We start from the raw sequence: 17,138 nt of genomic DNA on the forward strand, positions 1-17,138 counted from the left end.
ACCTGACTCCTCTGAAGCCTCAAGAACATTTTGGCCTTTTATGTCAACTTCGGAAAAATACTGCAACTTTTAGAATTCATACGTACTTAGTTCTGAATCTCTTGGACTAGCAGCTCCACTGGGCTTTCCTTTACCTACTCCACAGACATTTAGTGGCATTCTTCAGGGACCCAAGGCCACAGTAAGCAGTGGCACTCATGGGTGAGTGAGGAGAAACACACAAATAAAAACCACAAATGGTTATAAGTGCTATGCCAGGAAGACAGTGGGGCTTTCAAAGAGTGGTGAGGGACTAATTCTGCCTGGGTCAGGTCAGAGATGGGACAAGTCGCAGTGATGTCAAGAAGGCACATTCTTGACCCCTCACCTGGGTGGGGGTAAAGGAGACGAGGAGTCGGGAACTGGGGGATATGGTAGATGACGGTACTGCTCACATCAACAAGATACCCGAGAGGCTGCGGAAGACTGTGGGCAGAGTGAAGCAGATGGCTGGCAATAGATCTAGACAGAGCCTAGGGTGGCCGGGGTGGCAGCCAATCACAGTGTTTGGCCCCTTTCTGCCCACCTTCACTGACGTTCTAAGCACCGTGCTGAGGGGTCTAACTCCTGCTCCCTGCCCAGGCAGGTAAGGTTTCCATCCCCAAGAGAAACTGTGTTTTCTTTAAAAAGAAAGGCTCCTCGCCCCTAACCTTGTCGGGTCCAGGTGGCAGCTTAGGGCTGAGAGGACACTGGGCTTGGGCTCGCCAGCCGCTCCACTTGAACCTGGGGAGCTACACTGCAGGCGTGGCTGTTGTGAGCGGGCCCCTGGCCTCCCGGCCACTCTGCCCTGGAGCTAGCTCACCCAAACCAGCCTGGAGAGGGCCCCACCCTGTCTTCACCCAGAATCCGTGACAGAAGGCAGGCCGCCCTGGGCTCAGCTGACTTTGGTAAACAGCTTGCATGGCGCCTGGCACACAGGGGCCTTCGATAAATGGGAGTTCACTTCCCCCCAGTGCTTCTTTTGCCACCAAGTACTTGACCCGTAAGGAATGAAGGAGACAAACTGGGAGAGCAATCACAAACATCTCAGGGTCACGGGACATAGTGAAGGCCCGCGTGACATTGATCGTTGACAACAAAAGCCCAGGCTCGCTTCCCATACTGGCCACTCTTGCAGAACCTTTAGTCTCTCCTAGTCACTGGCCCCGCCTGTCTTCAGACCTGTTCTTCTCTCGCTTACGTAAGTTTCAAGAACTTTGGTGCCCTCACTCTTCTCTTGTTCCCTTCATTGGTACCTCTCTCAACTGAGGGGTCTAGACCCACTGACCCTGATTTTCATCACCTCATCCCCATCTCTAGTCTCTAGGCAAATGAGCTGGAGCTCTGTCTCCACCACACAAGGGGTCAGTGCCCGCCTCCTGGTCAGATCCAAACACGTGTTCTCCGTCCTCAAGCTGCGTGCTCCCTCTTTTCACTCCTTACCTTCAGGAACTCTGAACTACTCAGGTTCTTCTGGCCTCTCTTTTACTCTTTTCCTGCCAACTTATCCATCACTGCAGCCTGTGGGTCTTCATGAATCCCAATGTCAACTGACTTGTTTAGTTTTTCTTTGGCTTCCCGCCATCACAACTTCAAGGCCTTCTATTTCAGCATCCAATGGACTAAAAATGCTCACCAGGCAGGAAGACTAAGGGCAGATGACATGACCCTCTACAAAAAAAATCTTCCTAGCAGGAACCTTAAGGCACTATTCATTATCATTTGGGTACCAATAAGATGCTTGCTCCTTGGAAGAAAAGTTATAACCAACCTAGACAGCTTATTAAAAAGCAGAAACATTACTTTGCCAACAAAGGTCCATCTAGTCAAAGCTATGGTTCTCCAGTAGTCATGTATGGATGTGAGAGTCAGACTATAAAGAAAGCTGAGCACTGAAGAATTGATGCTTTTGAACTGTGGTGTTGGAGAAGACTCTTTAGAGTCCCTAGTACAGCAAGGACACCCAACCAGTCCATCCTAAAGGAGATCAGTCCTGAATATTCGTTGGAAAGACTGATGCTGAAGCTGAAGCTCCAATACTCTGACCATCTGATGTGAAGAACTGACTCATTTGAAAAGACCCCGATGCTGGGAAAGATTGAAAGTGGGAGAAGGGGATGACAGAGGATGAGATGGTGGGATGACAGAGGATGAGACGGTTGGATGGCATCACCGACTCAATGGACCTGAGTTTGAGTAAACTCCAGGAGTTGGTGATGGACAGGGAGGCCTGGTGTGCTGCAGTCCCTGGGGTCACAGAGTCAGATACGACTGAGCAACTGAACTGGTACCTATTCTGACATTCATCCTAAATTCCTATATCTTATCCACAAGACTATCCCAAGCAGTGTTTCCACATGTGATGCCTCACTAAAGTGGGCATTTTCCAGGCCTAATGCTGCAAGACGTACTCCTGGCCAAACCAGTGAGGCCCAACAGACATGACTTGCTCTTAACAAACACAGACCCCTACTTTGTCTTCTAGCTTCTCACAAACCATCACAGGGTTGACTTCAAACTCAACAGACTGAATTTTGTAGAACCCTTCTTTCTTTGCCATTTTGAAAAAAGAGGAGGAGGAGAAAATGGTTACTTCCAGTTCTTCAGCAACTCACTGATTTCTCAGATTCCTTAAAATTCACTCACAGCAAGCACCTGTGCACCTGTGAGAAGCGTCAGCGGAACCAAGCCCATTCTTTCTTTGACCTTCTCACTGAGCAGGGAACTTTAAAGGGAGATCTCCCTATTGCCCTCGGCACTGTCCCTTTGAGTGGGGTTTGCCCTTCCTGATAACTTCATACAGGTGCACTTTTATTTGTCCTTTTGACCTTTTGAACAAGCCCCTTTGAAAACTAGTTTCTCTCAAGGTATCTCTAAGCTTCTCCTTTTTATTGGTATTATTTGTGAGGTTACACAGTCAGAAATAATTATATTTCTAAGCAGTTCAATATTTTTGAGTCATCTCTTCTTTGTCTGAACTTTCAAAGCTAAGCTTTACCAAAGTCTACAGTGCATGGCAGTCTATGGTGAGTTTCCCCTCCTCCACTGTCATGAAGTCTCAAAATAACAATGGCTACTCGCTCCCAAGACACTCTTCACTTCTACTTCATAAATTAGTTTCTAGCTTTGCTTTAGCATTAGAGCCAGAGTGGGAGTTTTCCTGGTTTATCTACATTCAGGGCAGAAACTAAAAACAAGAGGGGTAGGGAAGAAGCAAAAACAAAAAGCAGCCTTTCAATACTTAGGTGTTTAGCTGGAGGAATCTTTTGAAAGTAAAAGTGTGAGTCGCTCAGTCGTGTCCAACTCTTTGAAGCCCTGTGGACTGTAGCCCGCCAGGCTCCTCTGTTCATGAGATTTCCCAAGCAAGAATGCTGGAGTGCACTGCTATTCCTTTCTCCAGGGAATCTTCCCATCCTAGAGACTGAATGTTGCTGTCCTGCACTGCAGGCAGATTCTTTACTGTCTGAGTCACTAGGGAAGCCTAGAGGAGTCTTTTTAGGAACTCTCCAAATTGCTGCTCCCTCCCATTCCTGCCCTTGTCTGCCTCCATCAGCCTGGGGATCTGGATCAGGAGTGCACCTATTTTCCTCCTCCACTTCCTGTAACCACGTGGTGCACCCCAGCAATTCTGGAACACTCTCCCCTCAACCTCCTATCCATGTGGCAGCGCTGTTCTCCAGCATGTGCATCCTCAGGCCTGCCACTTCAATGTACTTTAAAATCCTTTATTTTCAGAGCTAGCCCATTTCCCCTCTCAACAGGTCTGTCTCTCTCCCATACGGTGGAGCCTTTTGTAGCAGTGTTTCCATTCTCGGGCCTCACGTCATGAAGTCCAGGTGACATTTATGAGGTTCTAATCACTACTCTGTAATCTCAGCTCATTTTATTTACTCCTCCTGCTTTGCTAACCATCAAATTTCTCTTTAATGATACTTTTCTGTGAGAGACTACTGGGCAGCTCCCATAATCAGTCTTTCCTATCCTATCCTACCTGTTAAACTTGTTCACAGTTTTACTTAGCTGTTTTTCTCCCTCTTACTTCATGCTCAGTTTAGTACCATCCTGGCACTCTGACATGTCAATGTGGGAATACCACCTCCACACCTGTCAAAAGGTCAAATGCATGTACCCTTTGACACTTCAATTTCACGTCAATATTTTCACACATTTACAAATTTATTCACAACAGCATTACTTATAAGAACAAACACTTGGAAACAAATGTTCTCCCAAAAAGAGAGAAATGGCTAAATAAATGGGGGTAGAGAGTGAAATAATATATAAATATAACTGAGGAAAGAAAAATTTTAATGTGCTTGATATGAAACGAACTCTGCTCATTAAAAAAGAGAAAATCTAAAGTAATGTGTATCTGTGCAAAAATGAGGAAGATAGTCTATCCACCTAAATTTGCTTATCCATATATAGGATAATTCTGAAGGATACAAAACAAACTGACAACACTGGCGCCTGCCTGCTGGCCGGGGAAGAAGAGATTTTGCTGCATATACCTTTCTGAACTCTAAACTTATGAATTGTTGGAGTATATTTCCTATACAAATAAAAATGAGTAAATAAAATAAAATACATAAAATAAAAACAAGAATAGTAAAACTCTCCTAAGTCAGGCTAGCGCCTCTCGGAGCAAACACAATCATGCCAGCCTTTGCTCTGTACTCCAAGTCCATCATTCTGATTGGCCCAGTTCAGAAATCAGAACCCTTCCTTTCCAAAGTCCCACCCATAGAGAGAAAGTGAGCATTACAACAGCATCTGTGCTATAAGACATTCCATTTTCTGCCAGGAAATCCTAGAGACTGTTTCTGGGTCTCTCTCTGATATTCCTGACCCATCCGGTGACTCCATTTCCCAGCACACGCTGGGTCCCTGGTCCCCTTTTGGAAGGCTGCTCTGGTACTACACGCAGAAGGGGATGCAGCTGCAGGCTCCCTGCATAGCCAGTGCTGGAAGCCAGATGCCCTTCTCCAAGGAAGATCTCTCCAAGGGCCATAACTCTGTAGGGGCGCAACCCAGAGGTTTTCCTTTGTCTCTGGATCGCTTTCTTTCATGTCCCATCCTCCCAATTGTGGTATCTATCACTTTTCGCACTGGTCACTTTTCCTATCATCCTACTTTTCAGGCATAAACCTAACAGACCCAAACATGGGTCCCCTGAAATGACCCAGAACCACCGCAAAAGGCTCAGAGGAAAAGGTACAGTAAACAGGAAACCCAGTATTCACCCACATCGCATAAGGGTCACCAGCGACTCCTGAGTGAGCTGGCTGTCAGGATTGTATTCGTTTAACAGGAAACCTACTCCTCAAAGTCCTCAGGTTTATATATGAACATTTGTAATCACTTCCATACTGACTATAGAGCAGTAGGATACTGGCTTAGGATAAATCCTGAGCTACACAGAGAAAGTTTGTTCAGATCTGGCTACCTCAAAAGAAAAAAAAAAAAAAAGGCTTGCCTCTTTCAAACTGTAAGCAATCAGGCCTTAGGCTAAGTACATTCACTAGAAAAACAGCAGCAGCATAGGATGAGAAGCAACATTGCCTTTAATCATGCTACTACGCCCTCAGTGACCTAAGCTGGCCAAACATCTCACACAAAATAAACACCTTCACGCACAGGACAACAGTGCAGCTTAAGCAGCCCTCTGCATGGCTCTGAGCCTCAGACGCTCCAGAGAGCTACAGACGGTAGTGTTGGGTCTGAACACACCAGCAAAGATCCTGTTCAATTACAAGAATGAGAAAGTTGTTTCAGGTCAGGGGGCTGGTCACTGAATATCACAAGTTCAACGGCCTGAAAAATTCCTCCACGTGGAAGGAAACCTAATGCTTGTACTAGCAGCTGGGAAGGGCTGTTATCTGGTAGAACTGAGGCCAGGGGCTTAGGGCTTATGGTGCCCCATATATTAACAGCCTAATGGAAAACAAAAACAAAAACTCAGACTGAAAAATAATCCTTCAGAAAAGAAAAATTAAAGCAAACAGTAAAATGACTGTATTAGTGGTAAGTGGCCTAGAAGTGGGGGCTCCCCTTCCTTCTCCAGAAAGGAGCTGAACTGATTCAGCTCAGTGCTAACCCAGCATTCTGCTGCCATGAACTGACTCTCTAAGGCCCACATCCACTACAGTGACTGGTTCAGAACAAAGCACTTGAGCGAAACTAGCCCAGTGAGATGCAATCCTGGGGAACCTTTGAAAGAGAAACTCTCTCTCTGCAGAGGCCACTATAGTAGGATCTAAGGCTAACTTTGGCCACCTTCGTCACACGTGGGAGAGCCTTCCTGAGAATAAGCTGGTGCATGCATGCTCATTCATGTCCGACTCTTTGCAACACCATGGACAGTAGCCCGCCAGGCTCCTCTGTTCACAGAATTTTCCAGGCAAGAATACTGGAGCAGGTTGCCATTTCCTTCTCCAGGGAATCTTCCTAACCCAGGGATCTAACTGGCATCTGTTATACCTTATACATTGGCAGGTGGGTTCTTTACCACTGAGCCATCTGGGAAGCCAAGAACAAATGAGACATTAAACCTGATTTCTAACGACATGGTAAAGCCAACTGGATCTAATGTGATCAGCTTTTGAAACCCTAGACTGTTCCAGTTATGTGACTTAATAGCACCCCCCCCCCCTTTCGTTTCTTTTCCTTCCTTCTTTCCATGGTTTTGGTCTCTATGATTTTAAGTCTTCTGCCCCCAAGCCTGAATGTATATCCACATGTGGTCACATGTCTTGAAATATTGGTAAAAGAACTCTAAATCTGGAGAAAATGCAGTTGCTTCTCTCTGGACATTGAAGAAGTATAGTCTATTCAATTGACACTTCACACAGAGAGGCTTTCAGTCTGTGTGAACTCTGCAGTAGGTCAATAATGTAGCACACTCAACAACACAATCAGCAGTAACTAATAAAAGCTTGCTATCCAGCACTGTGCTAAGGACTGTGCATACACATGATGTCCTTCCGTCCTCAGAACAACTGAGCAAATCGTATTACTAATCTCCATTTCACAGAAGAAGAAACACAGGTTTGGGGGCGGGGGTTCAATTACTTTTCTAAGATCACAGAGCTACGGAGTAGCTGAGCTTGGATTACAGCCAAGAGATCTGATTCAAGAGCGTGTACTCTTAATCCCTGAAAGATAGTGTCCTCAGCTTAATGGAGATAAATTTTCTTTTGGAAACTATACTTCTTACTATTATGAGCATGTTCTCAAAAGCAACACAAGGAATATGCCCCACATATTAGCAGTGTCTCCATCGCCAGCATTTACCCAGTAAACACCAATGTGCCAGGTTTCAGGGGACAATGATGTTTGTGCTTAATTGAAAGGAACAATGTCCATCTTTAGATTTTAGATATGCCTTAATGGAAGCAAGGATGCCAGATCATACGATACAGACTTAACTTTTGTTATTTTTTTTTTCTGATTTCATAAGATAATTACCCAGTTTACAGATAAAGAAATGGAAGTTCAGAGAGATTAAGTAGTTAACTTGCTGAAATTCAAAGAGGTATTAATCAGTTAGGTCAGTTAATTGAGCCAAAGCATTTCTAAACCTAAAGGCTACTCTTCTTGTCACATCTCACAATGCCACATCTCAGAATGCACAGTATACGAATAGCGAGGCTTCTGGGTAGAGACACACAGAAGGTGGATGCTCCAATCAATGGCGTATGAAGCCTAAGAAAACAAAACCAAAACAAGTCACAGGAAAACATTCTCTAAGAGAAAGCCTGTGTACAGGCTCACCCACAGGAGCCATCAGGAGAAAAGAAACACAAAATCTAGGGGTTGCAACTGGGTCACTGAAATGCATATTAAAGGATGTCTCCAGACTCCATGAACAATGACAGTGGCCATCCCAGCACATGGTCATCTCTCACAGGAGACCTCTTATGCCCCTCTGAGTCTTGTCTGCTCCTTTCCATCCTTGCCAGCAGCCTGAGGTAGGATAAAGCCTAGAGCCAAAATGGGGTGGTTTGGGCACTGCTGAAATCTGCAGCCACAGCAAAACCTGATAACTTGGTATTAACAGATCACTGAGTCTCTGATGCATAGATGTTTCTGGCACTCAGTGGCTGTCAGGCTTGGGGTTGACCAGATGGCCTGAGGCCACATTAGGATAGCTTCCCCTGATCTGAGCTTAGGACAGTATGGGTGGTTTATCACACTCACCTCTGCTTTTTTCTGCTTCTCCTCCTGCTCCTTCTGTTCCTTCTCCATGCCCACCAGCTTGAGCTTCAGCTCAGACACTTCGGTCATCAGATTGAGCTTCTGGGTCTCAAGAGATGTACGACTTAGTAGCTCCTGCAGGCAAAAACAGATCTCAAAATCACAAACCTCCATAGCAGTAGGAACAACTGTAACTCCATGCATAGCACGTAAGGCAGTCTCTACATTGTACATTGAAACCGTTACATGTGAGTCACACCGGAACAGGCCTGGGTTGATGGTGGATTACTCAGGGATTGCACAGTCCCTGATGCTATCCTCTGTGCTCTGAGAGTCAATGTGAGCTATGTTTCTCAAGAAAACACATTTGTCCATAGAAACCAGGTTAGACAAAAATTATTCATTATTTCCAGGTTAGAGAAAAATAGATGGGTTGGCTCAGAGAACAAAATTTCTCCATGTCTATTTTTAAAGCAAAGGCAGCAGATTCTCTGCACCAAAATAAACAAACAAACAAAAAACAAGCTAATGTTAATAATATATGTTTCAAAACCAAAGTCTCCATATCATCTCCTGGGCTTAGTTCAATATTCAGCCCAGTCTTCCACACATCTCACTGTTAAGACCTCGCTGCAATGAACCTAGCAGGGAGCTAGGGCATAAAGCAGATATTCGGTGATTATTTACTGAATGGTTATAATATAATCTTCTGTGATATATATCTTTCCTAGTAGTCCTGCCAAGTCTAAAGCAGTAGCAGACAACAACCTGCCATTAATGCGTGCACTTAATAAGCATAAATAAGATGAAAAACAAAGGTGATAGGCGAAATACCTGCTTAGCACTACTAGGAATTATGAAGGGTCTCAAAAGCCAGGCGGACCTCCCACAGTCCAGGGGTAACATTTCTCCATGGGCAAAAAGGCAATGTTCCACAAGATCCCAAATCCTGCCACCCGACAGACACTGGACACACAAGTCCTGGCAAGGAGACTATGATACGGCCCTCAGAGGCCCTAAAGGCAACCACTGACATGAGCGGGTGGAAAGGGCATCCTGCCATGGTCTGAACTTTCTGTGTCATCTTAAGCAACCCAACCCTAGTACAAGAATGGTGATCTCAACAATCTGACCCTACAGCCACAAATGTGTTCTGAACCGTCTTCAACTCATAAAACCAAACCACACGAGACACAGATTTTAACTTGGACAAGATGATTTCCTAGGCCAAGGACCGTTAGTATCACTGAAAGCCAGGCTACAAACCATCCATTTGCTAACCTGAGAGAGTAAGTATCGAGAACACAAAGAATTCAGCAAAATGAGCTTTGCACTGGGCTGAGGAGGCCAGCTCTTCCTGAGCCAGCCAGATGTGAAACTGGCTTACAGGGCAAAGGTGGGCCCCTTGGTCATGAAGAGTTAGCCAGATAAGGGAGCCCAGTGTTGAGAGTAGGGGTGGGTGGACACAGATTCACTGAGTACCTCCTCTGTGCTCAACACTGCTGGGTGCTTTACATATATTGTCTCAACAAACCCTCACCCAGGGACTAGGCAGTCAACATTATCATCCCTATTTCAAGACGAAGAAACGAGCCCAAGATTTATTGGTCCTTTCATCTACTTGAGGCAGTTTGCAAATAGACAATTCAAGTTAAAAAATAAACTGTAAAAATTAAATCAGGTAAGGAAAGAAGATGAAGCCAGAGTGGCTTCTGGCATAAAACTCAGACCCTAAAGTTCTATTCTTTATCGATGATCATTATTATCTATATTAATGCTTTTGAACTGGGGTGTTGGAGAAGACTCCTGAGAGTCCCTTGGACTGCAAGGAGATCCAATCAGTCCATCCTAAAGGAAATCAGTGCTGAATATTCATTGGAAGGACTGATGCTGAAGCTGAAACTCCTATACTTTGGCCATCTGATGCAAAGAACTGACTCATTGGAAAAGACCCTGATGATGGGAAAGATTGAAGGCAGGAGGAGAGGGGGATGACAGAGGATGAGATGGTTGGATGGCATCACCATGAAAGACATGAGTTTGAGTAAACTCTGGGAGTTGGTGATGGACAGCGATACCTGGTGTGCTGCAGTCCATGGGGTTGCAAAGAGTCGGACATGACTGAGTGACTGAACTGAACTGAAAGTTCTATTCACAGCTAGAGATTAAGTACAATGTGTGTGAATTTCCCAGCCAGCAGTGCAAAAGGAAAAATGGATGATTCTAGAAGTCCAGATCCATAGGATAATAACAATTGCTTTGGAGTGCTGAGAACTGAGACAGTTTTCTTCCATGAGACTTCAATCATTTGTTCAACTATCAGATGCCAAGGCCTAGGGACAGGAGAGTTAAAAACACAGCTCCTGTGGAGTGCTTGAGTCTTTTAAGATGGTATTTATGCAGTCGTCTATTGACTAGTGGTCAAGATATAAGACAATATCTTGACCTAGATATTGACCCAATATACAATATCTTGACCCAATCCTACCAAGACAAGTGGGATTCAAAAAAGCTTCACAAGGCATCTCTCTTAAAGATAAGAATCTACTCTGCTTCCTTTATTGCCAGAATCCCTCTGGCTGTTTTAAATGCCAGGTTGTAACTGGTCATACCAATGTTAAAGTTGACAAGGATAATGTTCAAATTGGTTGCATTAAAGTTCCAATAGCATTCCAATTGATAATGGCAGTGTTCTGATTGGTCATACTAACCTTCCAAGTGGACATTTCAATTAGACACACCAAAGTCTTAATTAGAAACCTGGGGTTGCTTAATTTCACATGGTTTACTGTTAGTAAAACTTCTACCTACTCTCTCCTAGCTTGCATCTATTAGCATGTGCTTCCCCCTTTCATTATCATCATCCCAGTCTTTGTCATTTATATGGAGAAGTACCATCCTAGTCCCTGAACTCAAAATCAGCCTTCGCCAGTCTTATCCCAGCCCAGCTCCACCTCCTCATCTCCAAGCCCAGCACAGTCTCCAGCCATTGTTGTGTGCTACGACCTCTATCCTAATTATCATGTGTGTGCTTAGTCACTCAGCCATGTCCGACTCTTTGCAACCTCATGGACTGTAGCCCGCCAGGCTCCTCTGTCCATGGGATTCTCCAGGCAAGAATACTGGAGTGGGTATCCATTCCTTTCTCCTGGAGATCTTCCCAACCCAGGGACTGAACCTGGGTCTCCTGCATTGCAGGCAGATTCTTTACCATCTAAGCTACTACTTGACCCTCATCTTGATCCAGAATGTATGTGTTTTGCTTCTAAAATCTTCAACTCTGAAATTCTCTCCTCTAGCCACAATACTCTGACCTTTCAACTAGCACCTTTACTTACTCAAAACATCTTTAATTTTGACTTCCGTGGCTACTAGTTACTTAATAACTCCCTATTTTCCTAGTTTATCAACTTCCTTTATGCAGTATTTGCCTCCATAGCCACCGTATACCTTAAGGCTTGTCATCTCCATTGTGCCATTTGTGCACCAGAAAATTCTCCCTCCAACTCATTCTTGCCCCTAGGTCTGAAGTGTTTGCTTCACCAGTGCCCAGTTCGTGCCAAACCTCAGACTGTTGCCTATGTTTCCACTCCCCATGGCCTGAGAACTGCTGGTAAAAGTCACTTAATGATGCCAACTTGTTTCCACACAAATTTACTCTATCTAATTACAGCTGATATTCCAACACTGCCTGGCAAAACTTGTATTCTTCTCTGGCTGGTTTCTTTCAGAGATTGTTCCAAATCTTTTCCATTCTCTTTGAGCTCTAAACCCCACCCTATTCCCCTCTTCTCAAATAACCTCTCCTTGTATTTACTGAAAAGATGCTTAAAGATCATCTGATCAGTCATTGAATTTGCATCCTTCTGTTTCAAAGTTTCCTGGAAGCCCTCATTTCTCTCTCTTGAATCATGTCCCAGAGAAAGCAAGCCCACAACTCCTTTCTGAGGCTAGCCTGACATGACTGAACGCAGCAACCATCAGAACCTCTGTGAGTCTCTACCATCTTAAGAACCGTTCCCGAGTTTCACAGAAAAGAACAAAATTCTGCAAAGCAATTATCTTTCAATTAAAAAATAAATTAATTAAAAAAAAAGAACTGCTCCCGAGCCCAGTAAGTTTCCAGGTTGCACAATAAAAGCATATGTTAAAAGACACATAGATTCCAGGGTTTTCTTCTGAACTGCCCCAGTTGACCCACCTTCCTGTGGCTGAACAGTCCTCCACGCCATCCTCTCTCAGCCTGAACGAAGACTCAGGTTACTCCCTGGTTAATCAGTAGCATTGGGCTTTGTTCTAAGTCCTAGTTCTGTTTCTCCCTCTAGCTGGTAGAGCAGAGTGAAGCCTGCTCTCAGGGACCTGGGCCCTCCCTCACCTCTGTACTGCCTTTAGAGGAAGTTCCCACCAAGTCTGGCCTACTCCAGGGTAGGGCCATTAATCATCCGGATCTGACAGGCATTTAATCTCTCCCTCACCATCAGCCTCCATCCCTCAGGCTATAAACATGATCAAACTTCTGACATTTGAAAGAAACCTCCCTCTTGACCTCCTTCCCCTCCAGCGACCACCGTCAGCTCCCTAGTGCTCGGACTGGGCAGGCATACTCTGTGTGTGGTGTGAGTGCGAACACTGGCTCTCTTTCTCTCTCCACTCCCTTCTTCCTCTCACAGCCAAGCCCTGAACAGAATAATCTACTCTTGCTGCCTCTTCCTCATCTTCGTGTTACTTCTCAAGAAAACGTCTGCATGCCTGCAACTCAGCTTCGGCCTTCAGCGGGCAGAATACAGAAGCCGTCCTGGCTCCGGGGATCGATGCCCACACTTTCACTTCTCAGCTCTCTACCCACTGACTCGCCCTGAATCCTCTCATCAGTGTAACCCCATCTTCCCTTTCCATTTCCCTGACCTTTCTTTTTTCCTTTTTCCTGTCATTTGCTAGCTTCTTTTATCCTGGTTACCCTTTAAGAATAACATTCTTGGATCCTGAGCACCCATCCCCAAGACTGGAGTGATTTCTGGGTCCAGCCTATTTGTCTAGAAGGTTCGGCACCTACTCAGACCCACAGGGTGGGATTCTGCTGGGATCTATCCCAATCATACAGCTACTATAATGGGTGGGGTGGGGGCAGTATGAGCAGGCAGGGGGCTGATGAGAGGCAACGATTTCATAACGTCTGCTCTCCTGATTGTTTCAAGGCTGCCTGTATAAATGAGAGAAGGCAGGGGATAAACAGAGGGTGGTATGAGACGAGGGTGGTTTGTGTTTCTTACTATGAAGGGCCATGAAACTGGATAATGAAACTTTAGGGAGAAAACCAATGAATAAAATTATCACCCACCCCCCTCACTTCACCACGACCAGTAATCTCTTCCAGAAGGGCAAATACATCTCCTTTCTTGGAGATGAAAAAAAAAGCTTCCCTCTCAGAGCAAACGGTCATTTCCTTTTTCCAAAGCTCAGAGTCTGAGTGGGGCTGATAAAAAGAGCTTGCCTTTCAACTAGACTCTCCTTAAAAGGCCACATCTTGAAGTAATTACCTCCATCTTTAAGCATGGAACCTGACCCAGGGACTTACTGGCCAATGATGGAGGGCTGTAGCCAGACTGGCAACCTGAAACCAGAATGAGAGTTCGGGCCATGGAAAGACTTGAAAGGAAAAATGTGTCCCTTTGCCCTTTGAGGTAAGCGGCCAAGGCCTTGCCAGGAAGTCTCTTTCAGGGAGAGGGGCTCGTACTCAAGCTGGATTTGACTCAGTCCCCACTAACTAAATCATCTCTCTGAACCTCTGTCCCTTTACTTTATCTGTAAAAAGGGGTAAAGCACCTACTTCACGTTGTGGTCTGGCGATTCAACAGCAAATGAGATAAACCTGAGAAAAGCGGTCGTCTGCCTCATGAATCTCCCGTGGGGAGTTTTAGGGAACAACCGGCAAATCCCTGTTTTCTTCACTCATGACTCAAGTGGCCTGTCTCCTTGGACAGATTTGTGTTCCCACAGGAGCATGTGCATAGCTCTGTTTAATGTCCTTTCTGAGGCAGAAATACCTCCCTCAAGGTGCTCTTTAGGAATTTATGAACTGGGTGCTGACGACGCTTTGCTGTGTTCACACATCTGGGCACATTGGTCCCTCACTCAACTCAGGGGCTGGAGCTGAGCCTGGGTCCCTCACTCTCCCAGCCATTATGCGATGGTCCAATTTTTTACAAAACTGGAAGAACTGTACTACAGCTCTAAGAGGTGGGCAGAACAGAGTCCACACTGTCATCCTCAGTCTCTATAAATAAGAACAGAGGTTCACTGACTTATCCAGATCAAGCTCAAGTGTTAAATCTGCAGAAAGTCATGTCTGCAGATTCCAAACCCCCTCCATTTGTCATTCTCCATCTCTCACCTTCCCTGGTGGCTCAGAGGGTAGAGAATCTGCCTGCAATGCAGGAAACATGGGTTCGATCCCTGGGTTAATTTTCATTTAAATTAGTTGCATGGCAACCCACTCCAGTATTCTTGCCTGGAGAATCCTCATGGACATGGGAGCCTGGCGGGCTACAGTCTCTGGGGTCGCAAAGAGTAGGACATGACTGAGTGACTAAGCATAGCACACACCTCAAAAAGGCAGCCAACACAAATGAGGTTACCTGATGCCTAGAGCTCCAGGTCAGCTAGGAGGACTGAAATAGAGCCAGGGGGCCTTCCAGTTTCCCCAAAGCTGGACTGTGTCTTCCAAGGAGCTCTGCAGGTTTCCTCCTTCCACCTCGGATTCCATATCCTTTCTTCTTCTTGGCACTAAACATGGCTTCTGTTCTTGACATTGATTACATCTGCTGACGGCCAGTCTCTGGAAAGTACTCCCTTTGGCTGCCAGCTCTGTATGAAAGCTCATCTCCACTGAACGCACTGGCTTCTTCCCTGAAATCATCACCCTCTGGAGAAGGGTCAGCAATCAGAGGCAGAGGAACCTCCCAGAGAACCCAGGGAGGCAGCTCTAGAAAAAGCCACCAGGGACTTCATGACCTGCTTAAGGAACCAAGGGGCAAATCTCAGCCCTGTGGGCTCCATACTCAGACCAGTGAAAATAGACTCAGGCTGTGGCCCTTTGAAGACCCACTTGTACATTTCCTGGGTGAAAGGTCAGGGCAAGGTCAGGCGTGTTGAGGCATGCCTGGGCATGCCCAGGCATGTCCGGACATGTCCCTGCCGAGAGTGCTGCAGACACGCCCCGGAGTCGGGCCGGCAACCAAGCCGACCAATCAGGAGCCGACACGAAGCCCTCGCCGCCCAATCAGGAGCTGACACGGAGTCCTTGGACACCAATCACTGCTGAGCCCGCGTTTTCTTCCTTATATGGGAGCCCCGCCAGGGCTATAAAACCCTTCCCCACCCCTCACACCTCGCAGACTCCGCAGACCCCGCACACTCCCTTTGCTTCGCAGACCCCCCTCACTTCCTTGCTTACCCGCCCCCGGGAGTTCTGCCCTAGAGCAACCGCCCAATAAAAGGCCCTGATCAACGGTCCATAGGGGTGGCTCCTTCTTCCCACAGCGTTTCTTACACTGGGAAATGTTTCTTCCTAATGGGGAAGGTTCCCTGGGGAATCTAGACATGCTCAGTGAGTCAGAGACCATACGAGAGTAGGTGTTATCACAGTCAGTCCTAAGGAGTATTTATGGATGCTCTGTTCCCACCCTATGTTCTTCAACAGACTACAGATAAGAAGTATTTTGCCCGCAAACGTATCCATAATCTATGTGTATCTCACGTAGCCCTGTCTCTGTGCTGATTCGGTTTGGTCCTGGTTCACTTGTCTATCCCTACAGGTCTTCATGCTCTCCCTTTCTGGAGACCAGATGGTTAAGTGTGTAGAAGAAAACAGATGAGAGCTAAGAGATCAGTAGTCATGTACAGATGTGAGAGTTGGACCATAAAGGAGGTTGAGCGCTGAAAAATAGATACTTTCAATTTGTGGTGCTGGAGAGAGTCCCTGGACAGCAAGGAGATCAAACTAGTCAATCTTAAAGGAAATCAACCCTGAATATTCACTGGAAGGACTGGTGCTGAAGCTCCAATACTTTGGCCACCTGATGAGAAGAGCTGACTCATTAGAAAAGACCCTGATGCTAGAAAAGATTGAGTGCAGGAGAAGAAGGGGATAACAGAGGATGAGATGGTTGGATGGCATCAGCGACTCAATGGACATGAGTTTGAGGAAACTCTGGGAGATAATAAAGGACAGGGAAGCCTGGCGTGCTGCAGTTCATGGGGTCATAAGGAACTAGACACAACTTAGTGACTGAACAACAACAAAGAGATCAGCACTTAGGAGAGGGGGCAGGCCAAACCAGGCTGAGGGGTCCTTGGCTCACAAGTCAGGTGTGAAACTAACTTCCTCCCTCTTGGGCTCCTGGAGGGAGGCTGACAGTGGTCAGGAGAACAGTTGTGGGGAGAGACAGCACAGTGGGGTTTGGAGCTCATGGATGCACAGGGTTTGGGTTACGTGGTTGAGTATGGGTTTCTGTAAGTCCACCCTGCCTCAACAGTGGTCTTCCAGCTGGCCCAAGGGGCCAAGTCTGGAATCAAGATCAGAGGTCCATGGGCCAGGTTTAGCCTGATGGTAAATATTGTGTGGTTCAAACTTTTTTTCTTTTTCCCATTGGTAACCATTAAATTGGCTGCCTTTCTTTTTTTTTTTTTAAACACATTATTGGGGATTTTTAGACACTAATACCTGCTGCAGCTGATTTGTTATGTTAGTGAATAATATTGAAACACTCCAGTCAATAACATTTAGGTAACAAAAGACATATTAATATGTCTCTGGTCAGTAAGATGTTAAAATAGACCAATCTTTAAATCCTTATATGTGAATTCCCAGCTTCTTGTGAAAACTGGAACATCTAGCAATACTGGGCATCCACGGGCGGTCAGCT

General features: G+C 45.8%; 1 protein-coding gene across 37 annotated transcripts in view; it reads right to left on the reverse strand.

Moving 5' to 3' along the window:
* The window catches only part of PPFIBP2 (PPFIA binding protein 2), a 156,851-nt gene that overhangs the window by 43,755 nt on the left and 95,958 nt on the right, over nucleotides 1–17,138 (reverse strand). For all 37 annotated transcript variants that reach the window (XM_069554508.1, XM_069554502.1, XM_069554518.1 and 34 more), the window contains one exon: nucleotides 8,218–8,349. In XM_069554508.1, coding sequence (XP_069410609.1) covers nucleotides 8,218–8,349 — 132 coding nt within the window. The remainder of the gene's footprint in view (nucleotides 1–8,217; nucleotides 8,350–17,138) is intronic.

The sequence above is a fragment of the Ovis canadensis genome, chromosome 15, assembly GCF_042477335.2.
Source record: "Ovis canadensis isolate MfBH-ARS-UI-01 breed Bighorn chromosome 15, ARS-UI_OviCan_v2, whole genome shotgun sequence".
Lineage (NCBI taxonomy): Eukaryota > Metazoa > Chordata > Mammalia > Artiodactyla > Bovidae > Ovis > Ovis canadensis.